Source organism: Phaseolus vulgaris, chromosome 6, assembly GCF_051622355.1.
Source record: "Phaseolus vulgaris cultivar YP4 chromosome 6, ASM5162235v1, whole genome shotgun sequence".
Lineage (NCBI taxonomy): Eukaryota > Viridiplantae > Streptophyta > Magnoliopsida > Fabales > Fabaceae > Phaseolus > Phaseolus vulgaris.
The window spans coordinates 37,570,890-37,588,619 of NC_143503.1; the positions used below are offsets into that span (position 1 = coordinate 37,570,890).

The following is a 17,730-nucleotide window of genomic DNA, read 5'->3' on the forward strand; positions in this document are numbered from 1 at the left end:
TTCTCCATAAGGTAATTTTCATATTTTATTTAAGTTTCTGGATGGTTATATTCATAATGAAGTTAAGAATTCTGGATTTTCATATTGAGAATTATGTGCAATAAATGGTGTTAAAGATCGAGACCTGAAATTCATTTATATTTGCTTACGAATCTTATATCTGGAAGGTCATTTATGTTGTCCAGATAAATTTCCGGATGATGAAATCCATAAGTAACATTAGTTGTGGACTTTGTATTTGAAATTTTGTGATTTGACTTACGAATTTAAATATTTGGAAAATAAAAAAAAAAAATTATTAAAGACAATATGAATATTTTTCTTGAGTATGTTGGGTGCCGATTTGAAGATATGTTGCAGGGAGAATGAGCCTTAATTGCATCTGTGATTGATAGGTTGGTAATGGAGCCAAAAGTGAAGCTTAAGAGGTAGTGATGTTATACTCCCATGGCTAAAAAGCAACACAATGCTTTCAATAAAGGTAAAATCCCCAACTTCCATCCAACCTTGGGACAAGTTTGAAGAATCATAGAAGACACACATTTTTTGTTATTGTAAATTAAGAACCGACACATTGAGAAATGAGGGCAAAAGTATTTGTATCCACAAAAATATCCTTAATTTTAAATAAAAATAATGTATTCGGAAGTTATTTTTTCTGAATATGTTTTCAGATTTTCTTTTGGAACGTATTTTTTTCATTCCAAAATTATTTACTGGAATGAAATTTTGATTTTTGTTCAATAATCTATTTTGCATTTGCTTTTTTTTAAAAAAAGTATTTTTTTCAATTTTAAATTTTAGATTTTCATTTACGAAATGAAGGGTATTTTGGAAAAATTAAAATGTATAGAACCAAGTGACAATTGAAACGTGAATTTGAACAACATTGATTCATTTTTCACAATTGAAACGTGGATTTGAAGTTTAAGACACAATGAAATTGAGAGTTATGAACTGTCTAATCAGCTGAATGCACATTTTGAATCAGGACCACTTAACACTTCATTTTACTTAACTAGGAGGATGGATGAAAAAAAAAAGATGGTTGATGGAAAGTGAAAAGAGAAATAATTTGAAAAAAAAAATGATAAATTAAATACTATTTCTCATTTATTTCTACTTATTTACCTTCTCATCTCTGTTCAATCTAACAACTCTGTTTTTTCATTTATTTTCATTTCACCTCTTTCTCTCTTATCAAAGAAACTACACTGTGGACAATATTAGAAAAATATATATATTCAGCCACTTTATTGTTTAAAAGAAAATATATATTTGAAAGAGTAAAATATTGTTTGTTTGAATGTTTAATATGAAAGTTTTTATTAAAAAAAATAAAATTGTTTGATTGAAAACCTGGTTAATGGAAGTACAAAAATATCACGATTTAAAACATTAGTTAGAAACATAACAAATAAATTAAACTATAGTTTGATTACAATAGCAGAACCTTCATCCACTGTAAAAGCGTGTGAATATCGATTTTCATAGTAAAAAAACATTTGACAACATATACTATACATCACATGTAACACTTTATTTGTGTTAGTGTTGTACATGAAAAATTACAAGAATGCCATGGTAGTTCTATTCTTCTTTGGAACTAAACTATCATAAAAGCTGAACAGCTGCTATGACAGGTATTTTTTCTCGCAATTTCTGTGTAACAGCTACACGCACGGTCATGACACTAGCAGCGGGGCCTGTGATTCTGACCTTTACTATTGGCTCATCAATGGCCACCAATTCAAGAGTTCCATCAGCAGCCCCTACCAAGTAGGGCCTTATTTCCTCAAGAACCTGAACCAGTAAATAAAAACATTAAATTCTTCGAACATTTCACTTCATCCTAATGTTACAGAAATTACATGATTCATTTAACAGTCTTGCTTCATATATAATGACATTATTTTTCATACAATGACTTAAAAAGATAGAATAAAGTTCTTTTGTCCCATTTCTTACAATCAGTAAATAAGAATGTCAGGTATTGACAGATATACAGCACTTTCAATACAACCAACGAAAAGAAACATAAGCTTACTATGATCTTAGACCAGTCTCAATAACCACAATCCTATGCATATAAGATACGAAAAACAACATGTAACGGTTTAACAACCTAGCGGGATAAAGCATCTTTCTTATACTGAAATTCAGAGCTTGATATTGAGGCCTAAACCTCCTTTTAACAGCTAGTAGTTAAACAGAAATCTCTTTCCATCAAATAAACAGTGTACAGAATTGAGCAACATCTAAGGTAAAGACTTCCATTCCATGTACAATTGATTTTGTATCAAATTGACGGGAGTCACAGGAGGGGGGTTTGGTTTCTAGCTAAACCACCTTTTGCTTGGAAGGTCTTGATGTGTGTAAATTTTTACTAAACTTATCAACAAATAGCTAAAGCATTCTTCACGAGAAATGTAACTTTTTCCCATATGGTTTGAATTCCACAGATGATTTCCATCTCTAACGTGTTTACAGTGTAATTTATATTAGTTACCAACATTTATTATTCATTTATTTTTTGTTAGATTTGTATACCAGCTGTATTGTTTCGAAGAAATCCCAAGAAACATAAAAAAAAAAACTATACAATTTTATCCCCCTTGGGTGATTTTTTTTGTTCAAATAGGTCCCACTCAATCACTATTTGCATATTCATATCCTCTACGATGTACTGTTTCCCTCGCAAGTCCCTTGCTGTATGAGCACACCTGTACTTGTGTGTAGCCATTTGAGAAAATAAAATATTCTTCAAGTTTTCTCAACAAACAACAAAGAAATCATTTGAAATATGAATAATCCAGGAGAACCAGTGAAGTATATATATAATCTTCATAGAACACAGAACTAACCTTTTCTATGTTTTCTTCATTAAGCTCAAGACCAGTTTCTTCATCAGCTATTGGTTCAACTGCCACTATTTCAGGGATCTTCTCCATTAATCGACGCTCAATGCCCATTTTCATTGTTGTAACAGAACTCGGACAAGAACCACATGCTCCCTGTAGTTTCAACCGCACAACATTGCCATCAATTTCATGTAAAGCCACATTTCCACCATCTGCAATGAGATACGGTCGAATTTCATCCAATACACTTTCTACATTTTCAGCCGTTAATGGAAGCTCCACTGCTGGATTCGGAGTAGCAACACATTTTACTGCTCAAGCATAAAATTAACATGAGATTCGGTTTCCCAATTGTCATATAAACAAAAAGTCTGAAGCTGAATTTGAAATTAAAGGAAGCTGTTGAGACTGTGCCTAGAATAACTGCAACATAGATGTTTTTTATTCAATTTGTTTTTATATTTAATTGTGTAGATGTTTTAGTTATTGAAGATCTGATCATAATTTACCAATATTTATGTAAAAAAATGTGGGATATTATGATATGCAGTTACTTTCCTGCTCTATTAAATGAGCAAATCAATAAAGTATAAATCATTTTCTCCAATTATATTATACATCTTTTAATTTATTGAGTGTTATTTCAGCAACAAATTGGTATCAAGATCCTCTTTCTCTCACGGATGTGTGAGCTGAGAGAAATACCAATGGAGGGATATGAGTTATGAGCTACAAGGATGATCAGACATATTGAAGCATTGGATCTTTGCGAGGCAGTAGAAAAAAATTAAGATGTTCTTGAGTTTCCCGAAAATCCAACCGTGGCTCAAATGAAATGTCATAAGGAGAGGAAGACAAAAAAGGAAAAGGAAAAAAATTGTCTTGTTTCTTCTATGTCAAAATTTATTTTTAGAAGAATTATGAATTTCAAAGAGATTTGAGATTATCTCAAGAAAGAATCCTCCTCTGTGAAAGAAGCAAAGGCATGCAAGTGCTTAACTTGGCTAAAGAATTCAAGATGTAGAGCATGAAGGAGACAGAAACAATTAAAAGCTATGTTTATCAGATGAAGAGTATAGCAAATAAAGTGCAACTTCACAGGAGGCCCTTTCCAGATGTAAAAACTGTTCATAAAAGTCCAGGTGAAGCTACATTATATGTGAAAATGACAGGTGAATTAATTATAGTTTCTATTTATGTTGATGACCTCTTTGTGCCAGGCTCTAATGAAAAACTAATGATGGAGTTCAAAGGTAAAATGCTCCAAATGTCTGAGATGACAGATCTTGGTTTAATGTCATTTTTTCTGGGAATGAAGATAAAACAAGAAAAATACGGAGTCTTGATATGTCAAAAAAATATGCAAAAGAAATTGAAGAAGTTTTACATGGAGAATTGCAAAAGCATTGATACACCAATGAACCAACATGAAAAATTGAGCAGAGATAATGGAGCTGAAAGGTAGATGAATATCATTACAAAAATATAATTGGTTGCCTAATGTATCTTACTGCAACAAGACATGATATCATGTTTCCAGAATTGTGGGATATGTTAAGGGAACTATAAATTATGGCATTGAGTTCACTAACTCTCAAAATTTTCAATTTCAAGGATATTCTGATAGTGACTGGGTTGACTCTGTTCATGACATGAAAAGCACACTGGGTTATTGTTTTGGCTTTGGTACATGTATATTCACATGGTGTTCAAAGAAACAAGACATTGTGGCTCAAAGTACAGCGGAGGCAGAATATGTGGCAGCCAATGCAGTTGTGAATCAAGCTATTTGATTAAGGCATATACTTGCTAATTTACATATGGAACAAAAGAAACCTACACATATTCCTACATAATCAAGCGACCATTTCCATTTCAAAAAATCCTGTTTTCAATGGCATGGTAAGACTAAGCATTTCAGGAACCAAGTTTCTTTTTTAAGAGAAGCACAAAGAGAAGATGAAGTCAAATTACTTTACAGCAAAACTAAAGATTAAAGTACAGACATTTTAACAAATGCTCTCCCAAAAGATAGATATCCTTTATTCAATTTGCTTTTATATTCAATTATTTGAATTTTTTAGTTGTTGAACATAAGATCATAATTTATTAATATTTATGCTTAAAAACATGGGATATTATGATATGCAATTACTTTCCAGCTCAATTAAACGAGCAAATCAATAAAACATAAATCATTCGATCCAATTGTATTTTACATCTTCTTCTTTTAATGTGTTGAGTATTATTACAGCACCAGACAAACTAAGGTGGCACGAAAATATTTTGTATTTTCATTTTCTCCAAATACATTACATTTTCAACTTACTACGATTAAATAGCATTTGCGTATTACGTTGAAATTTAGAAAGTCAGCAATTGTAATTCCTCCTACTACAGAGCTTTGAATCTGACAAATTCAATTAGAAGAATCTAGAAAAGTGCAGAATTTCAGAGAGATTAACCAAGGGTGCGTGTAGAGCGCGGTAAATGAATCCGAACAGAAGAACGCATGAACCTGAAAGATGCATGGCGACCGAAGAACCTGGTTCCCTGCGAAACAAAAAATTGCATTAGAAAAAAAGAGGGTTATTCGAAAATAACAATCGAAAGAAGAAAAGAAGAACCTTGTTGGAAACGAAGGGACGAGAAGACGAAGGAAGTTGTGGGGCTCTGCAGCAGGATTGAGTATTCAGCACCACAACTTGCATCCTTGTGGTGTCTCTTCTTCTTCTTCTTCACAATTTCTTGCACAATCTCTTCTTCTTCTTCACAATTTCTAGCACAATTTCTTCTTCTTCCTCTTTGATTTCTTCTCTTTCTTCCACAAATGTTTCTCTCTGTCATCAAATAAATAATTTTATATCATTCTTTAAATAAATTAAAATTAAAATATGTTACGGCTCTTCATCCAGCTTCCTTCTTTTTGGGCCTCCTGTCTAAGCCCATCCTTTTCTGTCTGTTACTTTACGGCCCACTTAAAACAATAATAATGGTAAATTCTTCTTTCACCTCCATAGCTTCTTCCTTCACCTTCATATTTTTTATTTTTTTTTACTTTCAACAATATTATTTTCAGTATGGTGGAGAATTTGGTGCATTTTTCTTTATTTTCAAGTGATGGTAGTTGTCTGTGGTGGCTTGTGGTGAATGTTGATAGTTGAGATAAATTTTATAGTATTTTTTATCAATGGTGATTGTGTTTTCATTCGCTTATAGTACAATCCATAAGTTATACAAAAAATCAGTATGTAGTATCAAACTCATATCTTCGCACTGTAGAATAAGCTTTTGATTTTGAGGGTTCAGAATTTGCTTCAGGTTCTATTAATTCACTTTATGGAACCATTGCAAGTGCGACAAGATGTTGTTTGAAGAAAAACTTCTAACTACTAGTGACTCAAGCTTTCGAATAAATGTGAATTTATTTTATGAAATAAATTAAAGTATGTCAAATGATGAAACTCTTCTCTCAACATTATTATTCTAATATTTTTATTCATATTATTTAATTATAAATTTATTATATATATTTATTTCTAAATCCATTATATTACGAGTTATTTTTTTATCAACGAAAAATAATAAATAAATATGAACCACCATTTCATATGTGGTCAAAACCTTATACATCTTAAAAGACCTACAAAAACAACAATAACAGCTCTTCACAAACAGCAGAAGGAATCACCATCCAACCTACCATTGATAATTTGTTTTTAATTGAAAATATACAAACCAATGAATCAAGACACCAATCAAAAAATAAAATAAAAACGAAATAAACTTTGGAAATAACCCAATACCATACTTTCAGTTGAGTAAAAAAGAAAATTTCAAAATAATCCATCACTCTTGAATAATTTTCAAATTATCATTTTCTTAATTTTAAGTGGATACATACATAGGAAGCTGAACTTGTAGAAACAGAAAAGAGAAGAAGAATGGAAGAAAGACATAGATAGATATCAGAAAGGAGAAGCATAGAGAGGATTGTGATGATTTGTAGTGGAAGATGATTTTCTCCAGAAGAACAAATCCCCAACAAGAGGGATGATAGGTTTCTGTTTCCTCTTTTTTTTGCTTCCAAAAACATGGTCCTTTTCTCCCAGACTCAGAATGTGGCCCAAGCTCTGCGACTCCCCTGTTTTTCCTCTGTTCTTCCCATCTTCGCTGATCTCGAACCTCACCGTCTTGCTCGGGGTCGCAGCCGCCGCCTTCCCGGCGGCGGCCGCCTCAGCCTGAGCCAACTTGGCCATGTTTTTGTGAAGCTGCGCGTTGAGCGTTGCCAGCGCCACCTCTGTTTCGCTGCCTCTTTCTTTGAGCAGCTTCAGCTCCACCTTGGTTTTCTCAAGCTCTGCCTCCAGCTTCTTTATCACATCAACGAGGTTGCCATTGTCTTGGTGAGTTTTCTTCATTGGAGACGGTGATGGAGACGGTGTCTTGGGTGGAGTGTCCGGTGAGAAGGGCTTGGGAGAGTAGAGTTCTCCGAGGAGGAGGCGTTGGCCGAAGATGGCGACGGCTTCTTTGACGGAGGAGAAGGGACGAGAGGTGTCGACGGTGGAGGTGAAATGGGAATCCATTGTTGGAAGATGGATTTGGAGAAGAGGGTGTGAGTAATATTTGAGGATGATTTGTTGGGTCCATTGTTGTTTCTTTGCTTCCACTTCAGTGTTCATAGATATTGGAATTAGCTCACAACAGAAACATGAAACACATCCATCATCTTATGTCCTTTTTTTAAGCCTAAGACAGATACAACGTTTTCTGTTGTTGTGTTTGAACATGACTGCCAAACTAACCACCAACAAACTATCTTTGATGCAAGAAAAATCATATCATTTTCTTTTTCTTCTCTCCTTAAAAATAAAGTTTTGGTTTTTAAATTCTTGTTGCTTTTGTTGGAATCCAGATGAACTAGATCGACTAGACTAGATATTACAATATTTCATAATATATAAGTGGATGTAAATTTCATTTCATAAGTCGATTTTATGAGTTCAAATTAGTTTAAAATTCACTTTTTAATATGATATTAGAATTCTTTCGAACCTATTGTTTGTTAGGTTATTGAGCTGTTATCAGATCACTCATAAAATACGATCACACACGAGTTAAACATTATGACATTTCATAATATATAAGTGATTGTAAATCTCTAATTTTATGAAGTTGAGGTAGATTAAATTCACGAGAAAGTAGGTTAAATTCATGTTCTACTGGTGTGTTATGTTTGTATAGGGTTGGTGAATATATGCTTTTGAATGATTAACCCAATCTTTGAAGTAACTAAATCAGAATTAAGCTTATGGTCATGTCATTCATAAACAAATGGTATATGGATCAACCAAACACCTTTCAGTTCAAGTTGATGTGATTTTCTTTTCTGTTATAAGATATGTTCTTCTTGCTTCACAACATTCCATAACAAATATTTTATATTAAAAACAAATATTTTTTTTAATAAAATATTTAAATTTTTTCTTTAAGCAAAGGATTTTTAGAGCTTTCTGAAAATTTATATATCTTCCAATCCATCCTCTTCACATTTATTTCTGAATTTAATTTCAATATATAAAAATATGAACTCTTATCTATTTGCTCAAAATACAGAACAATATGTAAACTTAAAAGAATTTCTATATAATTCTTTAAAAGCAATTATTTTCACTTTAATGATAAAAGGATCCTTCTTCAAATTATATATTTCAATCATCCTTTCTATTCAACTTATTTTGAACAGTATTTTTCCTAATGTGCTTTGAAATGAGCTTGTTTGAATTACTATCTTAGTTTGTAGATAAAAAAATTTCCTCTACATTATGCATTCATAGATATTCAAATTTTTGTTCATGGATTTCGATTAAGTCACATTATATAACATAATTAAGGTATATTTCAATCAAAATATTTTTTTTAGTAATTATATTTTTTCTACAGTAAATTTGATCTCTTTTCTTTTTTCTTTTGAATTTGGAAAACTTATAAATCCTAAGGTTAAATTTTTGAAAGCTGCATAAGTTTAGTATCTATATTTTTTATATTTGGGAGTAGCTCTGCAACATGTTACCTCCATATGATGTGATTCAAAAGTATTGGAATGGATACAAGTTATATGAAATTATAATATAACTAGAATTAATAGATGTTGAATGAAGTCATATGCAAGTTAAATGGTCTATTTTTTCGTTTAATTTGAATTAGGTCATATGCAAGTTAGTATTCAAATTTTATTTTTTTAAATGGTTATAAGATCATATAAAGTTTTTTATTGGTTTTTTTATTATTTATTATTTTGCTTATTTGTTATTGGTTTGTTATTTATTTTTTTGTTTGTTTGTTAAGTCATTGTTTGAACAACGCTCAAGCGGTGATTACTCATTACTTGCATTGAACATTGCCACTTAAGAGACGTTATAATCACTCAATCAATAGTTTTCATAGTCCAAGTTATAACATGTGACTTAAACAAAAGAGTTCTCGAAACAACTATTTTTCTCCTATAACTCTCGTATCTTAAACAATAAGTTGTCACATGAATTTTGTTTGTTTTTAAAAATTGGTCAAGTGTGTAACATGACGCTTAAATAACGAGGAGTCGGTGTTGATTATTTATTATAAAACAAAACAGAGATGAACAAAAGAGTAGAAAGGAATATTAAGATCAAAACAAATAGTCGAAATATATACCAGCAGTACACTCAATCTAGGTCTCTAGCTAAAGAGAGAAAGAATCAATCAATCAATACTGAAATCATAACATACAAAGACAAAATAAAGGTGATCCACTTATAAAGAGAAACAACTAAGAATTAGAAAAGACACAATTAATATCATGATCTTTCTATAACTCCGGTATCCATGTCCTTTAATATTCTCGCTTCTCAATAACTCTTATCGCTCAATTGATAAATTGTAACTCACGTGATGAAGATCAAGATCCAAAACTCTGAAAATGTTATAAATATTTAATGACTTATACTACAGTTCACTTCCCTCAAGTGATAGTGTCACACTTTAATGATAAACGAAATTGTGTTGATCACCCATGCAACAAGTGAACAGTTAAACGAGGGAGGAAGATATCGTATCAATTATCTTTCTTCCATCCTCTAGTGCTAATGTCACTCAAACAACATAAAATTTACTCAAATGACATATATGTAGTGGTTTTGGTTATTATATTGGTAAGGTCAAATGGACATATGTTAATAACGTATTTTCATTGTATATAATTTTAATTATATGTGTTTGAATGAGTTGCATATGAATATATGTGATGATAAAATACAATGAGATGTTATATGATGAATGAGTGTGCACATTAGTATATGTAGTGTGGAGTATATACAATGATAGGGTGACTTATTATGGTCATAAAAATTTATAAAAAATAAATTATTTTGACTTTGCTGATAATATAAATTATAAGATTAAGATATTATGTGATGAAATTTTGAAAGAAATTTCTATATTAAATCTTATAAAATTAGTGTAATAACTCCTTTAACATAACGAACTTAGGTAAATTTTAATATCATGAATCAAATCAAATTAAATACTTTATATAATTTTTCGGAGAACTTTAAATACGACAAATAATTTTCATTGAAAATTTCCATAATCTTAAATAAAGAATTAAAGGTAATTTGATATTGTGATTATCTATATTTATTATACGATAATGATGTACAATATACATGATTTTATACACATTGAGAGGTACAATGTTTGTAAAGAATACTTCACCCTTTTCGTGATATTAACATCGAGATGACCTATGGTAGTATTTTATATATAGTTTTTTTTTTTTATATTTTACGTATTATTTTGGGAATTTAAAGTTCTAAATGCTGTATAAAAAGTATTTTACGAGTATTATAGTTTTGATACACAATTTTATTTATCAAAGTAGGTGAATATGTAAAATAAATATATCTTTTGAGTACAATTATATATTTTATCTTAAGGATATCTATAATTTAGTCATTATTTATCTTAACATGAAAATGTGATATAATATTTATTTAATCTAAAATGATATAAAATATGAAAAATGTATTAATAAATAGTTATTGTTTGGTTGTATCTGAGTTTGAGAACACATCAGAGCTCACAGCATCGTTGCGGTCGTCAATGGCAAATCCAACTCTCTCATCTTTCTGTTTGGGACTTCTCTGCGTTCATTGGCTCTTCGTTGCCTTTGCGAACGCCGATTCCCATTTCGAAGGCTTCGAACCAGAAGACGACGATGACATCGAAGACGCTTCAATCGATCCCGCATCTCTCCGCTCACCGCCGCTCTCCGACCCCACTCCCCTCGCCGCCGATCCCACTCCGCAACCTCCGCCCTCTGATATCCCCAAATCTCCTCCCGCCACCACCACCACCGCCTTCGATTTCTGGGACGACGACGAATTCGAGGGCGTTCCCGTCGAACACTCCGCTCCCGAGCCTCCCTCCGATCCCAAATCCCCTGAAAATGTCACCGCGTCTCAAACCCCTCCAATCCCTAACGCTCCACGCTCCTTCACCGTGGAGATCCTCTGCGGATCCTTCCTCGTCATGTTCGCCATCAATTACTTCACCGGGAAGCGCGAGAACGAGAACATCGCGCTCTCCTGGGCCGCGCAGTTCGCCGCCAAGGACTCCATCTTCGAGAAGAATTTCAGCCTTCTAGGGATCGGCGACGGTGGCGACGACGCGCCCTTGCTGCTGAAGGAAGGGCAGACGACGTTCAAGTTCTACGCCAGCGGGAGAAGGTACTGCCAGGGGCTGTTGGCGACGCTGGAATTGAAAAGCAGGCACGATCTCATCGCGAGGATCTACAACATGATCGTGCCCTGCAGGGACGAGATCGCGTTCGAGGTTTACATGAACGACGACGCCATGGATCATGTGGTTTTCGCCATGGCTAAGAAGAAGGCTGCCAAGGCCATGCACAAGGACGTGAGGGATTTGCAGAGGTTCGGCAGCGTTCTCTCTCCTCCCACTGCCAGGAAGTGGGTTGCTGATGACCTCGCTGTTATCTCCGAATCCAAGGAAGTCGCTGCTGATTTTATCACCGATGCCGTCATTGATCAGGTTCCCTTTTCTTCTTTCAATTACCCATGTTTCTTTTCATGCTATTTTATTATTATCTTTTTTTAATCTCATTTCAGTCAGATTCGTAGAGGGGCTTATCAAAATAAGCTCTTTTTAGGTGGCTTCATAGTTATGCTTGAGAATAATTTTTTGTTTGTTAATTCTTATTGAATAAACGCTCAATTAATTTGTTTATGTAAACTCGCCCTTAGAAAGATTCGAATGCGATGAACTTATGAATAAGTTTTCATGTGATAAATTCTTAATAAATTAAGTGCCTTATTAATTTTTCACGCTTGTGTGCCCCATTATTAGAAGCTTGACTGTGTATGGAGGTCAGTTGTCACAGGTCGCATCATCTTTCTAGTTTCTAACTTCACCGAGAGATTGAATTGAATATAGAGAAAGGGGTAGAAATATATCTTGTTGGTTGATTTTGTCTTGAGCTATTTATAACTCAGTTGCTGTACAATGATTTTTTCTCTCACATTCCAATTGATACTTCCTTAAGCATGCACCCTTTCTTAAGACCAAGGTCCAAAAGCTTTAGAACATTATACATTATTGACTAATACTACCTTTTCGATCCAACAAATAACCTAGTTATGTTATACTTCCCCTCAGGATTCCCTTCTCGTTGTCACTCTTTTATTTCTCCTCACTGACTGTTTGGCAATAATAATTATATGAAGAGCTAGATCAATCTTTAGGTTTGCTGCTTGGCTATCCTCTAGGCCAAGGTGAAAGTCTGAGTTTCGAGTTTCAAGGCTGTTGAAATTATGAAGTTTTAGCTACTGGAAAGAGAATAGAGAGAAGACAGGCTTTGTATACAAAATTTACTGCGTTGGTGTGTATACAAAATTTATAGCACTAACTCTTGTTTATACTAATCAATGCCCTAATTAGTTAGGAATACAAATTATAAGATAAATAGACATGTCAGCCAATCCTGGGTGATATTTCAAATAGGAGAACTGATCCTAGTGGGTAACTTAAGATACTCTAAGATGTGATATTTTTATATATTCTCCCAGGGGAAGGTTTATGATGCACCGCCACATGCAGCTAAGGATGGTGATTGGCTATGTATGGAAGAAGTAAGTGTGCCTAGGAATAACTTAAGATACTCTAAGATGTGACATTTTTATATATTCTACCAAGGGAAGGTTTATGATGCACTGCCACATGCAGCTAAGGATGGTGATTGCTGATGCATGGAAGAACTATGTGTGCCTAAGAATAGTGTTTGGGAGCGTATCTGGACTTTGGTGATCCAGAGATTTTGGGGACTAGTAGATCGGTGTATAGAGGTTTTGAGGGTGGTGGTCTTGATGGAAAAATTGTCTGAAATTTTTCTGTTGGTGTCATCAATTACAGGAGAAGTCTGAAGCAGGTTGGAAACTTTCGGTGTGTTTGTTTTCCCTCTCACTTCTTGGTTTTAAGAACCGTTTTCTAGAAAAAGATTATTCTATTCAGTAATCTATTTCTCACCTAAATTCTATTAAATTTTAAAAATGATTTTCCAAATAATTGTTTTAAAAAGAAGAAACAGCTTGGAGATATTTTATTTGTTCTTCTGTTTTCTCCTGTGTTTGGGAGCTATATTACGGGAGAGCCAGATTTGGAGCAGTCCAAGGATTGTTACCTCGGATTGAAGGAGAGATTAGAGAGAAGAGTGACTTTGTATGTGTATTTATTTATGTATGTGTAACCTCTAGCAGCATCATTAACATTAACCTTGATCCATATAACTTCAAGCATGATCCACTCAACTTGTTTAACTCTAATACCTTTGGGTGTTCTAATCTGAACATTAAAAAAATTTCAAAATACAAGGTCAATCATATCATTATTCATATACTTGTGTGTGTGTGTGAACTCTCATGAAGATTCCCCCACCCAAGACAACTTCCAGCAGCATCATTAACATTAACCTTGATCCATATAACTTCGAGCATGATCCATTCAACTTGTTTAACTCTAATACCTTTGGAAGTTCTAGTCTGAACATTAAAAAAATTCTCAAAATACAAGGTCAATCATATCATTATTCATATACTTAGATGACTTTTTACTTGCCATATTAACATTTCATTGTACCAAATGAAGAGCAGAATGGAAAAGGATATATTTCTTGAATTTCATATGATTTCCAACTAATCCAAATAATGAAAGCGAAGACAACAAGCTGAAATTTGCACCCAGTTACCTTTTTCAGAAATAAAAGAAAGATGATCATCAATCGAAGAACAAGAGTTAATCTTAAAGCATTGACTTTTTCTTTTTTTTTAATCACAACACAATCCCCAGCCCCAACCAGGGTAGCAAATCATAAGATAAGGATAAGGATGTATAGCCTGATAATACAAGATAATAACTAATCTTAAAAATAATCTAGTATACTGTTGGAATTTGTTATCTCATTAAATTGGCATATATTATGGTCAATTGTGTCACTTGTTGAGACCAAGATTATTAAAACTGTAATATGACTAATAATAATTATATATTCAATGATTTTATGAGGAGCATTATTTGTCATGTTCAAAACTTCATGTGGTTGCCATCCTCCTTGGTTCTCCTGGTTGATAGGTGTTTTTTGGTTACATATTCCTTTGATGCCATATGCGTGAACTGGTCATGCACCAGTGTTTGTGTTTCAATTTGCTGTTAAGTAGCTTGATTACATTTGGCTTCATTTAATGTTTTCAATCATATACAGGGCTGTGATGTTGAAAGTTTGGTATGCAAAATAAGGGTCTTGTTTCATCTGCACTGTTTCATATCCTGTTAAAGTTTATTTCCAGAACTAAAAATCAGATACTGTTATACTGCAGGTTTTTGGTGAGAAAGTTTTTGAGAAATTTGGAAAAGGTTTAATTTCGTTGCATTTCTCCGATCAGCACCCTGGTATACACAAGAAGGTATTGTTGTTCAAGTTTGTGCTTCCTGCTGCCAAGAACATGACTGACATGACTCGGCTGGTGGCTCTTGTTCCGTATTATATTGATTTGATCGGAAGATATAAATTAAGTTCACAGGTGGGTTAGTCATGCTACCAGTCTATGCTTGGCTTATCGGTGATGAAATTTTTATGGTTGGTTCTTAAGTTGACTGGTGTTCACATTTCAGGCTCGGTCAAAGACAGAGGGTGCCCGACAAAAGGCTGCTCTGGAGGCACAGAAAGAACTCCGAAATGCCCAACAAGAGGCCATGCAGAGAAGAAAGGCTGAGAGGAAAAAGATGTTGGAGGAGGCTGAGGCAAAGTTGAGTGCAGAGGCTATTCGAAAGAAAGAAGCAAAAGAGCGTGCTCGTCAAATGAAGAAGTCGATGCCAAGGATGAAAATGGCCCGTGGTGCCTAATTCTTGAATGTTGGGGGGATCCTGCATTCTGCATTCTGCATTCTGCCTTTTGTAGAATTTACGGCAATGTACCTTTTTGTTGGCATTTCCTCCTAAACTAGCTGGCTAGATAGGCTTCACCACGTCTTAGGTGGATTTTGAATGTACCAAAGTTTCCATTTTAGAGAACATTTATTTACGACTCCTTCATAACAAGTTAACTCTATTTATTCTACCTTCCATCTCACAGTATTGTATTCCCATTTCCCTTCTGTCACCATGCTTTGACAAATGTCTAATCACCCTTGTCTTTCTACTTTTATTTTAACCTCTTTTCATCTTTAAGTGGTGCTTAGGGAAGCCAATGGACAAGTATAGGTGTGATATTGTACTCATGTTTGAAAAAGAAAAATTGCATTTGTCCTTTTACTTGCACAAGCACTTTTCATACTCATCTGATGTTTATATGTTCATATCCTTCTGTTAGTTTATATCAATACCTACTCTTTCTTAATCAAAAGTCATTACAAAATTTCACCATTGGATGAAAGGATGTAGTTCATTTTTTATGTTGTGTGCAGTAAATATGACAACATAGAAAATAGTTGTTTGCAGATTCCTATATGCAGATTATCATTTCATTTCTTATGTTTTGGTATTAAATGGAATACATATTTGATTAATTAGGGGAAAAACTGTTACTGTTGGGGGAGATTATTTACCACAAATTTTTAAGCATTTGTGTATGTATCACTTGTAAAAGAAAACATGTTTGCCATCAATTCAATTTTGTAGAAGCCAGGCTTGAGTTCTTTTTGCAAACTTAGGTTTATTTATCCATACATGCACTATACCATCAAATTAATCTAAACTTATTTTGAATTTATTTTAAAAAAGTAATTTTACTTTTACTAATATTATTTCATACAATTTTATTTAAATATATTTTTTCATAAAATTTTCATTCAAAAGAATAATTTTTAAATAACATTGTTTTAAAATAAAAATTAAAAAATACCAGGAGTATCTATAGAAACTAACAAATATAAAATAATTGATAGATGTTTTAAAAAAAAGGCATTAGGTACATTACGCATGGAATAATAAGACAAAAATCACTTTGATGTACATTGTGACCCTTTCTCATTCATCATCTTAACCTTTCATATTTTGATACTTTTGAAGTTCTATATAAACCCTAAACCCAGCAAATTTAGAAATTTAATCAATATTAACTCCAAATCACCAAAACACTTTTTGTAGTTTTTCAGAATCCTTTTTTAGAAAAAAAAATATTTTTCAAAATGTATTTTTTATTTTAAAATAATTTTTTTGGAATGAGATTTTGAATTTTATTCTAGAATTTTATTTCTGGAATACAAAATCATATCTGAAATTAATTTTCAAGAATGTATTTTTTAAATCTGGATTTTAAAACAGTGGAAAATTTTAGAATTTTAAAAGTTGATTGAGTGAAATCATTGGGGTGCAAAAGTTGTATTTTTTTTAATTGCTTGATTTGGTATTGTTTCATTTGTCAGTACCAGTATAAATTTTTACAGTTATATATTTATTTTATTAAAAGTAAAATTACAACAATGATAAATTTTCAATTTTTTTAAAGTCTACAATTTTTTTAAAATATTAAATTATACTTATCTTTCCTTTTTTACATTGCATGTGCATTTTTTGAGTTTTATAAATATTTCACGCGTTTTTCTTATATTATACATTAAACTTCTTAAACGAGGTCATTATAATAATAATAAAATAGGGATTGTAAGGGTAATTTTAAAAAGTCTCTGAAAATCTAAATATAATTTGCTCTTTTAGAATGCATATTGTATAATTATGATGAGTATTAAGTTTTTTCATACCAATATTCTCTTTACTTAATACATCATTATAAATAGAGAAAACATTAAAAAAATTGAAAATTGCGATTAGTTTATTTAATTTTAGATGAATTTGCAAGTTGTTATTATTGATGAATTGTTGATGATTGAGTTAACAGTAATCTTTAGGATATGAGTGAAGACCAAATCTTCAAATATTATTACCAACTTCAAGAACTTCTAATATATACGTTACTTAAACCAATTATTTATTAATTTACGTATTAGAGTTATTACAAGTCATTTCTTTTTTATCACTTAGTTTTATATTTGAAGCATTTTAGGTCAACATTTTATTTTCTTTTCTACAAATACATGTATCTACGCAAGTATAGTCATATTAACATTTTTAATGCTTACTTACTCATTTTACAAACAAAAGAACACAAATTATTGAATTTAACAATTTCAAGTTCGAAACATAATATTATTAGAGTTAATCACTGCATTCAATGTTTTGTTCGCTTCGAAGATTGATGCTCCGTTATGATTTTGTTATTAAAAGACGTTTCGATCAGTTGGAGAAGGAAAAAATATATAAACTATCT

General features: G+C 32.4%; 3 protein-coding genes across 3 annotated transcripts; 1 reads left to right on the plus strand and 2 right to left on the minus strand.

Moving 5' to 3' along the window:
• Positions 1 to 1,402: 1,402 nt before the first annotated feature.
• LOC137832898 (nifU-like protein 2, chloroplastic) lies at positions 1,403 to 5,818 on the minus strand. The gene is made up of 4 exons (XM_068641291.1): positions 5,489 to 5,818; positions 5,327 to 5,414; positions 2,865 to 3,172; positions 1,403 to 1,803 (listed from the first exon to the last, which is right to left on the minus strand). The coding sequence occupies exons 1-4, from the start codon at positions 5,570 to 5,572 to the stop codon at positions 1,615 to 1,617; spliced, it is 669 nt and encodes a 222-aa protein (XP_068497392.1). The 5' UTR covers positions 5,573 to 5,818; the 3' UTR covers positions 1,403 to 1,614.
• Positions 5,819 to 6,716: 898 nt separating this feature from the next.
• LOC137833603 (WEB family protein) lies at positions 6,717 to 7,550 on the minus strand. Its single transcript, XM_068641942.2, has one exon. The coding sequence runs from the start codon at positions 7,538 to 7,540 to the stop codon at positions 6,830 to 6,832; it is 711 nt and encodes a 236-aa protein (XP_068498043.1). The 5' UTR covers positions 7,541 to 7,550; the 3' UTR covers positions 6,717 to 6,829.
• Positions 7,551 to 10,923: 3,373 nt separating this feature from the next.
• Positions 10,924 to 15,534, plus strand: LOC137832909 (uncharacterized protein At5g49945). The gene is made up of 3 exons (XM_068641302.1): positions 10,924 to 11,945; positions 14,783 to 14,986; positions 15,078 to 15,534. The coding sequence occupies exons 1-3, from the start codon at positions 10,998 to 11,000 to the stop codon at positions 15,306 to 15,308; spliced, it is 1,383 nt and encodes a 460-aa protein (XP_068497403.1). The 5' UTR covers positions 10,924 to 10,997; the 3' UTR covers positions 15,309 to 15,534.
• The last annotated feature ends 2,196 nt before the right edge of the window (positions 15,535 to 17,730 follow it).

Bases quoted from the DNA above. Each gene is read 5' to 3' on its own strand.
- LOC137832909 (XM_068641302.1), top strand. From the start codon at position 10,998: ATGGCAAATCCAACTCTCTCATCTTTCTGTTTGGGACTTCTCTGCGTT. The intron at 11,946-14,782 runs GTTCCCTTTTCT...GTTATACTGCAG, and splicing joins CCGATGCCGTCATTGATCAG to GTTTTTGGTGAGAAAGTTTT. The intron at 14,987-15,077 runs GTGGGTTAGTCA...TTCACATTTCAG, and splicing joins GATATAAATTAAGTTCACAG to GCTCGGTCAAAGACAGAGGG.
- LOC137833603 (XM_068641942.2), bottom strand. From the start codon at position 7,540: ATGAACACTGAAGTGGAAGCAAAGAAACAACAATGGACCCAACAAATC.
- LOC137832898 (XM_068641291.1), bottom strand. From the start codon at position 5,572: ATGCAAGTTGTGGTGCTGAATACTCAATCCTGCTGCAGAGCCCCACAA. The intron at 3,173-5,326 runs GTTAATCTCTCT...ATGCTTGAGCAG, and splicing joins GCGCTCTACACGCACCCTTG to TAAAATGTGTTGCTACTCCG. The intron at 1,804-2,864 runs GTTAGTTCTGTG...TTACTGGTTCAG, and splicing joins ATGAAGAAAACATAGAAAAG to GTTCTTGAGGAAATAAGGCC.